The sequence below is a fragment of the Rattus rattus genome, chromosome 9 (genome assembly GCF_011064425.1).
Source record: "Rattus rattus isolate New Zealand chromosome 9, Rrattus_CSIRO_v1, whole genome shotgun sequence".
NCBI lineage: Eukaryota > Metazoa > Chordata > Mammalia > Rodentia > Muridae > Rattus > Rattus rattus.
Genome location: NC_046162.1, coordinates 64,027,279 through 64,043,203, shown reverse-complemented (window position 1 = coordinate 64,043,203; position 15,925 = coordinate 64,027,279). Strand labels below are relative to the sequence as shown.

The 15,925-nt window shown below is 52.7% G+C and overlaps 1 protein-coding gene across 5 annotated transcripts in view; it reads left to right on the top strand.

Annotated features, from left to right (window-relative positions):
- Baiap2 (BAR/IMD domain containing adaptor protein 2) overlaps window positions 1-15,925 on the top strand; it is a 65,686-nt gene that overhangs the window by 30,076 nt on the left and 19,685 nt on the right. For all 5 annotated transcript variants that reach the window (XM_032913481.1, XM_032913478.1, XM_032913480.1 and 2 more), the window contains exons 4-6: window positions 9,076-9,137; window positions 9,748-9,819; window positions 10,356-10,493. In XM_032913481.1, the coding sequence (XP_032769372.1) occupies window positions 9,076-9,137; window positions 9,748-9,819; window positions 10,356-10,493 (272 nt within the window). The remainder of the gene's footprint in view (window positions 1-9,075; window positions 9,138-9,747; window positions 9,820-10,355; window positions 10,494-15,925) is intronic.

Genomic DNA, 15,925 nt, shown 5'->3' with positions numbered 1-15,925 from the left:
TTTTTTTTTTTTTTTTTCGAGCTGGGGACCAACCCAGGGCCTTGCGCTTGCTAGGCAAGCGCTTGACCGCTGAGCTAAATCCCCAACCCCCTGGCTCACTCTTTAACGCTGCCTATAAGCCCTGGGTGGAAACTCCTGATGCCACCTTCTTCCAGTTTCTTTTTTTTGGAGCTGAGGACCGAACCCAGGGCCTTGCGCTTCCTAGGCAAGCGCTCTACCACTGAGCTAAATCCCCAACCCCTTCTTCCAGTTTCTTGAGCAGAGCAGGTTTTGAACTTAGATCACCTGTTTGCCTTCTAGACGCAGGTGTCTGACAGGCCTGCCTAATTGGTGGCCCTGACACAAGTGAGTCCCGAATGTCATGCTGCAGAGAGTTGGATGCAGCCACAGAGTGTGTGGGGCTGGGGGTGCTGTAGTCCAGCAGCTCAGTGATGTGCAGCCGCTCAGCTGCCTCCCCGCCATTCCGGGATCTCTTTGTAGGACTGGGCCGTGCTAGTAGAAGTTTGCTTTTTACTTTTGTTTATCTTGAATGTGTATTTTGCTTTCACACACGTGTTCCACAGCCTTTGTGTGGAGGTCTGAAGACCGCTCTCAGGAGTTAATTTTCTTCTACTCTGTGGGTCCTGGGGATTAAACTTAGGTCATCAGGTTTAGTAGCAACTGCTTTTACCCACAGAGCCTTCTCATTGGCTAAACGTTTCCTCTTTAAGCTAGACCTATGAAAATGTCATTCCCTCTCCATGTAGGATCAGGAGCCCTTCATCTGGGGCCTGACGGGGCCTTGGGTGGAGTCTGGTCTTTCCCTGACTGATCTGTAGGTGGCTGCCCAGTGCATTGAGCCTGGGCCCCGGCTACACCCGTTTCCTGCCACCACCACAGCCTCCCAGGTTCTCTCTTCCCGTCAGCAACTTTCCATTTGCGCGTTATGGGAACGCTGAGTGTCTGTAAAGTAAAGACTGGGTGTTTTGATTATTTTATCACATTTTATTTACACTTGTACTTACGGTGGTGATGTACCATATGGTCCAGGAGTTGGTCAGGCCTGGTGGCAGCACCTTTACCTGCTGAGCAGTTTAACCGGCCCAAGACTGCGTATTTTAAGGTACGGCTGTTATGAAAAATACAAGTTAGGGGGCCGCTCCTCGATTACAGAGAGGTAAGGCCCTGGTGTGCTGGAAGCTGAACTGTTCCCCACAGCCCACACGCTTGCTTGGCACAGCGGTCAAGTCGATGGAGGGCTGGTTTGCCAAGGAAGAAAACTGAAGGTTGCCCAACAAGAGCGGTGTGAGTCTCAGGGAGGCACTGGGCCACGAAATGGCTATTTCTGTGCTCTGTGGGTGTAGACCGGTGGCAACCTTACTGAGCATCAGGGTAGCGTTGTCACAGCGTGGCAAGAAGTTCCTGCTCCTGGGGGGGGAAGAGAAATGTGGGCTAGAAGCAGTGTCATCGTATCAGTCAGCAGCTGGCTCAGAAAAAGGATGTTCACACACAACGTATCAGAAGAGAGCTGAGCAGGTAGACCAGCATGAGCACTCAGAACTGTGGTGAGGCTAACGCTGTCACTGCACCAAGTTATCTCCACCGGTGAAATGAGCCAATTCAGGCCAAATTAAAGTATAAAGGAAGGTTTTATTGGGGGCAGCTCTCTGCCAAGTTCACCAACCACACAGGAGGGGGTCAGTGAAGTCATCACAGAGCAGGAAACAGAGGGGAAGGAGAAGAGAAAGAGAAAGCGCACACACACACACACACACACACACACACACACACACACACACACACACAGAGGGGGGGGACCAAAATACAAAATATCTGGACTATATAGTGAGGGATCAGAAGGTGAGAGGAAGCCCAGCCTCTGGGTTTGAAAGTTCAGCTCAGCACAGAGCGTGGGACAAGCTGGCCATGCCCTGTTACAGGCAGGGGCTGAGGATGCTGGGAGAACCTGGAGACCAGGTCTACTTTGGTATATTAAATATGAAAACCGACTGTGTTTGCAACTTTCCCATAGGCTAGAGGGTGGGGTGGGAAGAGTGCATGCCCTGTCTTCCCTCAGACACAAAGAAGCAACAGAGCCATGGCATCCCACTTTTGATCTCCAGGCAACCTCCCACCACGTTGACCCAACACTGTTTCTGGCAGCCCCTGGGAGTGGCTGTAGAACCAGCCTGCCCAGGATTCACCCACAGCTGTAGCCAGTGGCACAGTTGAGTCCCCACTGCCAGCACTCCGTGTCCCAGGAGACTTCCTGGTGCTTGCCAAGTTCAAGTGGAAGGTGAGGTCTGCACCTAGGCTGGGTTTAAGACTGGGAGGAGCAGTAAGGTGGGGCCCACTGCTGCTGCCTGAGGCCTCTGCCACTGTAGGCCACAGGCATCCCCAGAACCCATGCCCTTCCCCTTCTCCATGGTTGTACTTCCCTCCCATCCTTCCTGTTGTCCCGTTCCCAGCCTCCATGGCTTTTCTGAACATCCACACAGGCCCTCTCATGTCGCTGGGATGGTTGTAAGAGTTTAGATGGAGACACTGAGATCTGCCTCTGTGTGGGCTGCTCTCAACTCTCCTTTCCAGAGGTTCTGAAAACTAACAGTTTATGTGCATTTTCTATGCCACTACTGGGGCACTTGCCACATGGGAGTATCTAAGTGGTTTAGAGCACTTGCTGCTCCTCCAGGGGAGGGACCTGTGTTTGATTCTCAGCACCCACATGGCCACTCACGACAATCCACAACCCCAGCTCTCGTAGATTCAACAGCCAGTTCTGGCCTCCCCTGCACCAGACACACATGTGACACACAGATATAGATACACTCAGCCAACACACACACACACACACACACACACACACACACACACACAATGTTAAAAAAAAACTGTACAGCAGGAAGGCTGATCGTGTTCAGGTATTCCTTAATTAAGGCCGTCATGAACCTACAAACAGTTGTGCTGGATAGTTTTATGTGATCGTGGCACAAGTTATAGTCATCTGAGAGGAAGGAACTCAACTGAGAAAATGCCTCTATAAGATCATGCTGTAGGCAAGCCTGTGGAGGTTTTTAAAACTAGGGATTGGTGAGGGCCCAACTTGTTGTGAGTGGTGCCATCCCTGGGCCGATGGCCCAGGGTTCTATAAGAAAGCAGGCTGACCAAGCCATGAAGAACAAGTCAGAAAGCAGCTCCCCTCCATAGCCTCTACATCAACTCCTGCCTCCAGGTTCCTGCCTGTTTTAGTTTCTGCCCTGACTTGATAATGAACTCAGGTTTAGACTCCCTTCGATGATACAGAAGTGTAAGCCAAATAAACCCAGAATTGATTTGGGGGCTGTGGTCCACTTAGTCCAAAAATGGCTGTCTACCAATGGAAGGTTCAAGAACCCAATAGTTGATCAGTTTACAAAGCTAGATATCTCAGCTGGTCTGCAGTATACACCAGAATAACCAAAGATGTCAGTGAAGGAATAGACTTGCCAGCGAGAGAAAACAGGCAAACAGCCCAGGTACATGGTCTCTCCACACATGGAGTATTACCTGTCCGTGGAAAGGGAGTCTGCTGGATGTGGTGGTACACACCTGTGATCCCAGTACTCAGGAGGCAGAAGCAGGAGGATCAGGAATTCAAGGCTCTCAAAAGCTATGTAGTGAGTTTGACCCTGAGGCCAGCCTGAAATACATGAGATCCTATCTCAGAGAAACAAAACAAAAACAAAAACAAAAAAGGAGGAAGGGGGGGGTGCTCTAACCTCTGTTGTAACACGGATGGGCATTGTAAATGTATCCCAACCCATGTGTTTTTTCCCCCCAAGAAGGGGGACATTTCCACACGGACTGAATTGAACACTAACCCTCCAGATGCAAAGCCAGGTTACCTATAGCACCAGAAATCTTTAAAACTGAGACGTTAGGATAACATGCAGTGTGACTCACTGGTGGCTGACCTTTCAGCGACTTGACTCACTGTAAGTTGGTAGAAGTTGAAGGGGGCGTGGTCTCCTGCTATGGCCGCCTGTGTTTTTATACTTTTGTCCCAAATGTCACATATTGTCTCTGGGACCTACGTGTACTTTGTGGGGGAGGGTCTCTCCCTTACTTCCTAAGTTCCAAATATCCCATCCTCACCCTCCTAAGTTACCGCTTTTTCACTTTGATGGGCTAAGGCTGACTCACTGCTCTGGTGTGCCTGGGACTTCCGTTCCTCCGGGATCTCTCATGCCTGCTCCCTGGGATGGGCCACCTACTGCCAGTCACCCCTGCTGATATACTCCACTCCCTGGAGAGGTTCGTGAGGTGGCAGCTGTCTGTAAAGATTTACCCTCCCTCATTCACTGTTTGCTCTGGCACGCTGGGCCTTCTTTCCCAATCTGATCCGGTTTTTCAAGTTTAGGGCCCACCTGGGCTGTGGCCTAAGAGCTCTAGGTCCCCAGGGGATGGGTGGATTCTGCCCTGGCTGAGGCTGGTTAAAAAGCCTCTTCCTGGGGCTAGAGAGATGGTCAGTGGTTAAGTGTGCATACTGTTGTTCCAGAAGACCCAAGTTTGGTTCCTTCCTTGCCCCAGTGTCAGCTGCCTGTAACTCTCCTCAGGGGGATCCGACGACCTCTTCTGGCCTCCAAGAGCACCTACACTCAGGTGCAGAAACACGAAATAAAAATAAAAATCTTAAGCCAGGCAATGGTGGCTCAGTCCTTTGCTCCCTTTACTTGGGAGGGCGAGGCTGGCGGAGCTCTGAGTTCAAAGCCAGCCTCTACAAAGTGAGTTTCAGAACAGGTAGGGCTTTTACACAGAAAAACCCTGTCTCAAACCAAAAATAAATAAGTAAATATCTTTTAAAAAAAAAATGAAGCTTTTCCTCGCAGCTCAGTACACCCAGGAGGAGCTTCCAAGAGAAGGAGAAGGTGTGAGGTCATGGAGTCCACTGTGAGAGCCCAGCCCCTGCGTCTGTGCACCTGCTGGCCAAGGAACAGAACTTATTGTAGCTTCTGGCAGAAGGCAGTGCCCCGGTCAGAGGTTCCCTCCTCTGCAGTGGGGGTGCTCAGTGTGGATAGGTGTGCCAGTCTTCCCTTCCATGCTGTGGTCGTGGCACTGCAGGGGCTTAGTGCTGGCGCTGTGCACGCTGAAGCCCCACTGCACGTGTCTTCCTGCAGCTGCTTGTAAAGTGCAGTTTAAAACCTCACCACGTGGGCTGGTCTTACACAGCACCAGCTTGCAGCTAGCCCAGAATTCAACGTGCGCACACGCGTGCAGGTGTACACACACGCGTGCAGGTGTACACACACACACACACACACACACACACACACACACACACACACACCCCTGTTCTGTGTCTTTGCCTCAGTGTTCCCCCCTTCCCCGTGTATACCCACTAGGTCTGGAAACAGGCTATGCAGCTGGGGCTCTGAGCTGAAGGTTCTAGCTGATCCAGACACTGTGCTCTATGTCTGAGGGTTGACACAGCCCAGATGGAATGGTAGCCGCTGTCCTGTGGGGTCTGACACCCACCACCAGGATGAAAATCTGTGTGAAACTTCGCACACCCTTGGGCATCACTGCTTGATTCTACCCTTCTTGAATTAGCATGTGCTGCTTTTGTGGGTAGGGGAATGTTTTCTGTTCAGTCTTGACACTGACTTGTAACTCTGGGCCTAAAGAATATGGTCAGAGAGTACCGATCTATAGGGAGACTTCTAACTAAGTGCTTAGTTTGTCTGGTCGCTGCTGCCCCATTCCTCCCTTCCTAGACCCCATAGCCCTTCTGAGGAGTTGGTTGTGTGGGCATTGTCCTCAGGAAGGGTGGATGTAATCCAAAGCTGAGAGAGTAGAGTCGCTGATGTTAAGGACTCAAGTGGGTTCCCCTGTCCTGGCCAGGCTCTGAGCCCATTGGGGTCGCCTGCTTTCCAGCTGGGTAAAGCTGTAGTCCATTCCCAGGTGTCTGTGGGGTATGGAGAGCCAGAAGGTGGGCCCAGGACCCTCTGAGTCATGGGAGTGTGGTCAAGCAAAGCCCAGAGAGGTTCCCTCGGTGCTTCTTCCTTGTCGTGGGGCAGTGGGTTTTCATTCTTCCAGGACTTACAGATGCAGAAAAGCACAGAGGACTCTGGGACCTGCCACTCGCATGGCTGTCCTTCTTGGCTTGCATGCTGGTGGCTTCTGGTCTGAGTGTAGAAAACTCTGATTTGTGGCTTTGGGTTTCCTGTGAGCTCTGTTCTGAGCATGTAGGACACTTCCCTGATGGCCTGATGAAAGTCAGCATGGCTGTGCATGTGTGCCAGTGGAAACCAAGGCCTTTCCTCATGGGGACTGTACCTGTGGCCTTGCCCATTTCCACTGGCCTCACCCACTTGTCTCTGCTTCTCAGAAGGGATAAGGGACAGGCTCCTTCACATTAAATGCTGCCCCAGTCCCTTCAAGCACATCAGAGTCCAGGTTTAGAATATGCTAGGAATGGGACTTCCATCCTTTACAGAGGGACCTGGCAAACCAGAGGCTACTTGCCCTGTCCCTCTGTGTGTAGGTTGTCACTGACTTGGTGGTCACAGCTTCCTATTGGCCACATACAGTTATGGCAGCCCTGTCACCTCTGGGAGTTCAGTTTCTGGGTGTACCATTGTACCTTTTCATTACAAGGGTGTGGTGTTAGGCCTGTGGTCATAGACACTTGGGACAGGGTGGTAGGCAGATAGCTGTGCTGAGATATTTAGCCCTGACAGCCGCAGGCACGAGTATCCAGGTAAATTAGATAGTCTGTACAAAGTCACAGGCAACTGTTAGTTTGCCTTCTGACCACAGAGGATGACCTGCAGGGAGGTGGTGGGCAAGCAGGGTGGGGCTGTAGGGTAAGTCCTAGATCTGGCCCCTGACTACCCTGCTAACTGACTGGGGCCAGTTGGCTGGCATAGCCTTGTAAGCCGTGCTCGCTAGTGTAGGAAGTCTGTACAGTGTTCAGTGTCCCTATGATCAATGATATTAAAACAACTCTTGGGACTAAGAGGGTTCCCAAGAATCTGATCCCCATGGGTCCCAGATGAACTCCCAGAGGGAAGCTGAGGTCCTAGAGGAAAGAACCCTCTAGCTAGGACATGGACTTCTGTTGTCAGGATTTCTTTTGGTTTCTAGCTGGTGATGGTGGGTGCCAGAAAGCCTCCTTGGGAGAAAAGTCCTGCATCTGAAAGGACTCGGGGTGCAGCTTAGCAGCATCTACTCCGGCTTCCAGGCACAGGCATAGGCTCCCCTCTGTCTATGCCCATAGTACCTAGCCAGTGTCTGGGCTCCTCAAAAGGAGCTAACAGATAGTGGCCAATCAAGTAAGTAGAGTGAGACTCCTGTTCTCTACATACAGGAAAATGAGGGAGTTTATCTCACAGATGAGGTGGGCCTGTGGCAGAGAGAGAGGGCAGCAGGCTTATTGGTCCTAGGTGCCTTACGTACCTGACCCACATGTGCCCTGTGGACAACGAGCATGAGACCCAGGGTGTCACTCCAGGTCTCAGGCCCTAGAAAAAAAGAGGAACTAGGGTCTCATGCCCAGTTGACAACAGAGGATACGTGGTGGGTCAAGAACACAGCACGGCAGCCAACCAAGACCCTCCGGGCCTCACCTCTAGGCGAGAGGTGGGAGGTAGATGCTGGGATCTACTGACTTAGTCACTGTTGGACCAAAAAGAAAGTGTGCCTGGCCCTTGGTCCTGGAGGCCCTTCCTTACGCCCCTGTCTGTTGTATACTTGCCACAAGCAGGAGGTGGGTGTGTGGCAGCTTAGTGATGTTGCTGGGGGCTCAGCTCGGTCCAACATTGGGCAAACCCAGACATTAGTCCAGCCTGGAGCGTGTGCCAGAGGCAAACGGGTCTGAGCTAGGTGGGACCCAGACTGAAAAAGCCACGGATGGCATTGACTGCTGAGCGGCTCAGCCTCTGTTGTCTTAGCTTCTCCTCACAGGTAGGCCAGGGCACAGCAGGGCCCCTGAAGTATTGCTGTGCGAGAAAAATGTTTATGGAGCCAGAGCCATGCCCATGTCCGGTGCTCTGTGGCCCCTGAACCTCGGCCTCCTGCTAAGCAAACAGTCCTTCTGTTGGCTGTTCTGGGCCCACCAGCTCTGCTGACTCCCGTCACTGGGACACCACTGGGAAAAAAGGGCACACTCTTTCAGAGCAAGTGGTTCTGAGACCACCTTTTCCTCCAGAGGCCGGAGCCAGCTGAGCAGCCAGACCCAGAATGCCATTCAGCCTGTCACTTCTTTTCCTATGGAAACTGGCAATGGGGCCTTGGGTCAGAGACAGTAGTTTCCTGTGTCCCGCACCGGGAGGTGTTTCTGCTCTGGAGTAGGGCTCGGGACATCATTGACTTGCTGGTGTCTGAATGAGTGTGAGGTCTGTGTAGGTGCCTGTTTGTTCTCAGAGCTGTGCCAAGGTAAAAACCCACCCATCAGTAAGGCTCTCCCGTCACATGTCTCCTCCGTCACCTGTCTCTGTCCTGAGCATGTGCTTCAGTGTGGACATGTAGCTCCCACAGGATGCCAGGCTCTAACTCAGACTCAAATCACTCATCATTTAGACTTTTCTGTTCCTCCTTCGCCTCCCAAAAGCCCCTCTGTCTAGAGTCACAGAACTTCTGTGGTGTCCAGTTGTACTGGCTGGTTTTGTGTGTCAACTTGACACAAGCTGGAGTTATCACAGAGAAAGGAGCCTCCCTTGAGGAAATGCCTCCATGAGACCCAGCTGTAAGGCATTTTTTCAATTAGTGATCAAGTGGGGAGGACCCAGCCCGTTGTGGGTGGTGTCATCCTTGGGCTGGTGGTCCTGGGTTCTATAAGAGAGCAGGCTGAGCAAGCCAGGGGAAGCAAGCCAGTAAATAACATCCCTCCATGGCCTCTGCATCGGCTCCTGCTTCCTGACCTGCTTGAGTTCCAGTCCTGACTTCCTTTGGTGATGAACAGCAATGTGGAAGTGTGAGCTGAATAAACCCTTTCCTCCCCAACTTGCTTCTTGGTCCTGATGTTTGTGCAGGAACAGAAACCCTGACTATGACACCGGTGTTTTAGCCCTGGTGTAGGCATGGTGATTGGAAATATCTAACCCCTCTTTCCTATAGGGGACGTCCTCTTCCAGATGGCCGAAGTCCACCGGCAGATCCAGAACCAGCTGGAAGAGATGGTGAGTTTGGCCTCTGGAACCTCATCCTTGGTTTCAAGGAGCAGACATAGGTGAGCAGGGCAGTCAGGCGTCAGTTGAAGAAGACTGGCTGTATGCTTCAGCTGTGTGCCCATTCGGGACTTCCATAGCCGTGCAGGTCACACAAGTCACAGTGACCTGCCAGGAAGATGACTTGGGGTCTCAGGCCCTGCAAAGAGAAAAGGGAATCAGGGTCGAATGCTCTCTTGACCATAGGGACCCGTGATGGGTTAGTCAGAGTGGGCTCCATGGAAGATTCCCCGGTACCTCGATGACAGCCCTAGCCAGGTCCCAATTCTGGTGGGTGGCAAAGTCAGATCTATTCACCCGGATTCAGGCCTAGTTCCTTTAGCCCTTGCCTGAATGATCCAGCACAGGGAGGATGATGGGAAATAGGATGTCAAGACTTTGAAAGGCTTGATTATTTAACACTTTGTCCAGTGCTCACCCTTAGGAGCCTCCTGGCTTCATGGGGCCTGCATGGCCCTGAAAGGTTCTCCTTACATGGCACCAATGTCCATGCTGGCTCTGCTCCCATTGCTTGCACCATGCCTCAGAGCTGCCTAACCGTCTGTTTCCTCCCTGTGTCCAGCTGAAGGCCTTTCACAATGAGCTGCTCACACAGCTGGAGCAGAAAGTAGAGCTGGACTCCAGGTATCTGAGTGTAAGTACACCCTGTGTCATGCCTGCTGGGCCACCATTGCCAAGCCCGGCCCTGCCTCTGCCTGTACATCAGTCTCATAGGCCTGAAGGGTTCTTTTTCCCTCTAGGCCCCCATGCTAGTGGCCTAGAGAAAAACCCATTGCATCTGCTGTTCCGTGTGCAGCTCCCTGCCTCTCAGCCACTTGTCATATAGCTGATGACTTGGCCTCTTCTGTAAAACCCACATGAGCCGCCTGTCCATGCCTTACTGTCCTTGCCTGTTAGCCAAGGCTACTGTAGGATTCGCCACATGAGTTTATGGCTTCGTGCCTACTACTAAGGGGAAGGGATGAGGCCAGGCCGCTTCCCAAGTCTAATTTTGGTCTTGGAGATTGGGGATCTGTCAGAGGAAGACATGGAGGTCTGCAGCTGTGGCCCCCCTGCCTCACTTTGGCCAGCTGGAACCTGCTGTGGCTGGGGAGCGGGGAGAGCTGAGGAGGGAGCGCCAAGCTGCCTGTGAGGCTCATGGGCCTCTGTGGTTGTATCATGGATCTCCAGGCTGCGCTGAAGAAATACCAAACAGAACAGAGGAGCAAAGGGGACGCCCTGGACAAGTGTCAGGCTGAGCTGAAGAAGCTCCGTAAGAAGAGCCAAGGGAGTAAGAACCCGCAGAAGTACTCAGACAAGGAGCTGCAGGTAGGACTACTCCTGCCTGCCCACAGGAGCTTGATGTCCAACTGTGACCTCGTGCCCTCCCCTTCCCCTGTGCTTACCATGTGTCTGTCAAGGGACGGGGAGAGCTTCCAGGTGTGGCAGGGCTGGGCTGGATTTCTGGAGTGAGCCGCTATGTCCTTGAGTAGAGGGGTGGTTAGCTCACTCGGCAAAGATGCTGCAATGGGGCTTGGCTACTGACAAGAGGCCCAGGCTAAGTCCTCCCCTGTCCCTCTGGATTCCTGCCCAGAGCCAGACCCCAGACTGCTATTGTAACCAGCCTGTGACCCCAGGCTGGCTGGCCACAGTCATCTATGGCAGATGGCTCTGGAGGCTTCCAAGCACCACAGGTGCTGCATCCACGGTAGGATTGTGTGGCCAGACTGACACTTACCTCAGAACCAGGCAGTGTCCTTATGCTCAGTAGGTCTAGAAACCTCTCACCTACTCTTGCAGCCCTAGGGACACAGATACAAAGGGATATAACAGGATGCCCAGGATCTATAGAGGAGGCACCAGAAAATTCAGCTACAGGGCCCAGAGAAGACGAAGTGTGGCTCCAGGGCTGGGGTCCCCACTCTTACCTGTAGCATCAGGTAGCACCCATTGAGTTCTTGCCCAAGCCATGTGATTGCAATGTTCCTCTTGTGCCTGTGGGCCCTGGCTTCCCACTTGGACTCAGGAGAGTGGGAAGGGCTGAGGAGGAGAACACCACACTGTACTTCTTTGATCATGATGTCACTAAGCCAGTCAGCAGCTTCACGGTGGCCTAGGTGAGTCGTTTCTAAGCACATGGCATAGGCCTATAGGGGGTCCTGCCATGAACCCAGTTGCCCTAAAGGAGAGAACAGGCCTGGACAGCACTCTTCATGTGAAGTTGTTGGGATAGCAGGAAAGTCTAGATCCCTGCCACCCTAGCCACTGCTGTCTAACACACACAACCTCTGCTAGGTGCCAACAGCATGACTTCCCCACCTCAAGCACATTCCTGAGTCTAGGGTCTTAGTTCTGATCATGTCTATGCACGTTTGTGTATGTGGAGGTACATACATGTGCAGGCACAACCACATGTGTTTGCAGGTGTCATTCCTTTTTTCTGAGAGTCTGGCTGACTTGGATCTTTGCCCAGTAGGTTAGGCTGACTGGCCAGTGAGCCTCAGGAAGCCTGTCTTTCCCTCCCCGGGCCTGGGATTACCAATGTGACCACCACACCCAGGATTTTTGTGTTGTTACTGTTTTGTTTTGTTTTTAAAGATTTATTTATTTTATGCATCTGAGTGCACTGTCACTGTCCTCAGACACACCAGAAGAGGGCATCGGATTCCATCACAGATGGTTGTGAGCCACCATGTGGTTGCTGGGAATTGAACTCAGAACCTCTGGAAAAGCAATCAGTGCTCTTAACCGCTGAGCCATCTCTCTCCAGCCCCTTGTTTTTGTTGTTTACGTGTGGGTTCTGGGGCAGGAACTCTGGTCTTCAGACTTGCAAGGCAAACCCTGTAACAACTAAGCTTTCTCCCAGCCTCTTTAATCCTTTGTAATAGCCATCTGTGTGGCTGCCTGCAAGGACACACACAGGCTGAGGCTGTCACAAGAGGCAGCTCTGAGCCACCTTGAGTTGTTCTTGAACAGGTTCCTCAGGTGAGCTGCAGGACCGAGGCACAAGTGCACAGCTGGCAGGGTCAGCTGTTGCTAACTTTGGTCGTTCTGCTCTAAGAAGACCTGGCCAGCAGGCATAACCCTGCTGCCTGGTAGGGGGGCAGTTTCCTCAGTGCAGACATAGGCCAGGCAGGAGGGAGTTCCATATGCAAGTACATAACCTAAAGGAAACCTTCTGGGCACCAGTTAGGTAGGCCAACGGTGGGAGCCGGCTCCTCTAGTTCTCCCCTAGTGAGAGCCGTATTTAGACGTTCTGTACTACAGGACACACTTACACAGTGGGCACCGTATGGCTGTAGAATTGTACACCATCCCACAGTCTGCAGCAGCTTACCGACCTAAGAAGAACCTCATATACAGCCGTGCTCACCCCCGTCTGCCCCGACTCCCCACCCCTGTCACCCACTCTCCCTTCCCAGGAACACCTACCTGCTTTCTGTCTCTATAGATCTTCATGTTCTAGACATCAGCTGTGGCTGAGTCACACTGGGGGTTTGTGTGTGTCTTCTTGCACCGAGCACGCTCTCAAAGTCTGTCCACGTTGAGCGTGAGTCTGTCACTCCATTTCACACACGCTGCCTGTGAGGCACTAAGCACAGAGTGTTTGGCAGCAGAATGAAGCCGCCATGACAGGTCATCCTGATGGCATGGAGGCATCTCACAGAGCAAACCACGAGAAGTCCCGCACTCAGATGCCTGCCCCTCAGGCTCCCATGACAGAGTACGTCGCTCAGCCCACAGGACGAGAGCGCTTACACCCCTCCAGTAGAGCAGATGCTACCGCACCGGGGAAGGATGGCGACGCTGTAGCCAATGTGACCTGCCCAACCTCAGTTGACTGACAATAGGAAAGCATGGCCCTGGGCTTCAGGCGCTCGCTCAGAGTAGGTGCTACATGGAGAGGGAGACGAGACGGCACAAGCAGGCGCCGTGATAGTGCCCCAGCTGTGTGTGCCTCCTGGCTTTGTCTCTTGAGGATGTCTTTCTTTCCCAGGCCAAACTTCTGTTTGAGGGTCAGCCAGCCTTATCCAAGGCTCCCTGTGGCCTGTCCCACAGCACGGTTGCGTAGCTCTGCCCCAGCCCCAATCCCAGGGCTCTTCTTACTTGACTGTCTCTTTGCTCAAGAAATAGCTCTTTGCCTCTCTTGTGGCCACAGATGGCACTAAGCTGGCCCATCCCCTCCTGTGTACAGCCTCCAGGTCCTCTCTGAACCTCGTCTTCCCTATTGATGACATTGAGCCATCTGTCCTGGCTTTGCGCGTGGACAAGAAGGGCCCCACTGCTGGCATATGTGTGCCACTCTGTTCTTGGAGCTCTTCTCTGCCTCTCCAGACCTCTTCATTGTCTCTCTGAGAAACAGCGCTTGACTCTTAGCAAGCAAAATGTTAGGGATCTGTGTTGTGTGTTCCTCAGAGAAGCCCTCTTCCCGCCTTCCTTCCGCTGGTCTTGAACACTGTGAGGCTTGTTCCTCAGTGGATAGCCTGAACCTACTCAGTTGTGTCAGTTTGGATTTACATAACTGTTGCTGTTGTTGGCAGGCTGAGTGTGGAGTGTGTGGATTGACCTAGGGTCTTATGTGTGCTACCTCTGAGCATATCTATCTGTCATACATGTATAGCTATAGATGAAGGGAGAGAGGGAGAGAAGGAAAGAGGGAGAGAGGGAGGGAAGGAAGGTCGTTATTGTTGCTGCTGCTGGTGGTGGTGTTGCCTGTTGCCCAGGCTGACCTTAAATCACTCTGCAACCCAGGCAGGTCTTGAACTTGGGTTCTCCCAAACAGCTGTGTGTAGGCTGGTGAGAGTAGCAAGAGAGCACCAGGGATGTTATTTCTGATGCTCAAGCTCATAGGCAGTGATGTTCTTGAAGTCTCTCACCTCACACCTTCGAGGGTTAGAGAGAGTTTGTGTCCGGCTGACCTGGTTCCTCTCAGCTAAGTGAAGGGATGCTGGCCACCATATTGGAGTAGCCTATCAGCCTTGCTGGGATGCCTCACCAACTCTTATCCCTGGTGTAGGGCGGGTCCTACAGGCTCCCAATGCCTTCACAAACTAGGCCAGGGATTCCATTTGATTCATGCAGACTGTGGCTACTGGCAGCTGAGCAGGGGCCTGAGGCCCTTCAGCATGGCAGCATCCTCCCCTTGAAGGAAATGCTTGAGCATGTGGGCTGAACTGAACCCACTCCTCCCTCTGCGAGGCTGCCACAGTGTCTCACTCTCTGATGAGGCCCCACAGCTCCAGGCTGGCCTCAACACAGTTTATTGTAGATCCAAAGACTCTGGCAAGGTGTTGGTTACTAGAGAGAGCCTTTGCCTTTTATGATTCCTATATTTTAAGCCTCCCAAGCTGCATGGGTGGTTTCAGTAGCCGAGAAGATAGTAGGGCTCAGGCAGGGACTCGGAGGTCTTTGCTGGCCCTTGGAATGTTCTGTCTACTAGACCTCTGAGTGACATTAGCAGAGGTGCCCACGTTCTGTTACTTGGTCTTTTAGGGCTCCTGGAACTACTACTTGGGTTAACCAGGAAGGTGAGAACTATTAGAAATGGGGATTGACCCCATGCTCTGGGGTGGCATGATTATGGTTGGTTGGTTGTTTTTTGTTTTTTGAAACAGGGTTTCTCTGTGTAGCCCTGACTGTCCTGGGACTCACTCTACAAACTAGACTGGCCTCTAACAGAGATTCCCCTGCCTCGGCCTCCCCAGCAGATCAGAGGTGTGCAGCACCACCGCTGGGGACCCTGCGTGTGCCTTAAGGGCACAGCATAGAAACCGAGGCCGTGACTCAGTTCATCTGGTCACTCCAGCCTGGAGAGGTGTTGCCTGCTTCCTTGAGATTCCCTTTTGTGCATCTGAGGTTTCTCCACTCTGTGCCCCCTCTGACTTGGCCAGAACCAAGCAGGGTCAGATCATAGTGAACCCAGGGTTCAGAAAGTCAAATGCAGGCTAGTGTGGACACCTGTGTGGAGGATGTCCTGTGGCAGGCACAGAGGCCCAGCTTGGGGCCTGTGAGCCTGACAGAGCCTGGAGCCTAACAACAGCTACCACTGCAGGGAGAGCCGAATGTACTTGGCTACCTCAGTCCCAGCAGCCCCGGGTTAGTCAAGTATGCCCATCACCACCCGTAGGTTGTACTTGTTGAACACAGATCCCTTCCTCGCTCCTGAGAAGGGAACCGCGTGTCTCAAGACCTGGTCCCACTGATCTACCAATGGATCCCTGTGTGGTTGGTGCCTGACGCAGCGAGGGTTCCTCCTCAGCAGCATGTGTGTGAGCTCTCGGAGTTCCTGGGAAGGAGCTCACAGAGAGAGCCCGAGGCTGCTGAACATCAGGGGCTGGGCCTCTAGAGCTCACAGTGACAGAAAAACCTTCAGGGGACCTAACCTGGTACACAGCCTCCACCATATTCCTGCTTCTGGGCTCTGCGGAGGCTGGACCACTTAGGATAATGGCCAGACCTGTCCAGGTTTGCAGGTGATGGCTACCTGGGCTCAGGAACAAACTGAGCCAATCACAGTTAAGAAGAGCTCAGAACTGAGCTTTCATGTTGAAAGTTCCACAGGAAACTAATTTTAATTGTAGGTCAGAGAACGGGAGCTTGGTAGCATTTGGGGCACTAACTGGGGCGGGTAGTTTTATGCAAAAAGGGAAGTTCTGAGAGCCATCTCTCACAACCCATGGGTACTGCCCTGACATGGCCCTCCATCCAACACATTCTGTCACCACAGGGTTGCCAGCCAGTCATGGGGAAGCGTGTGCACA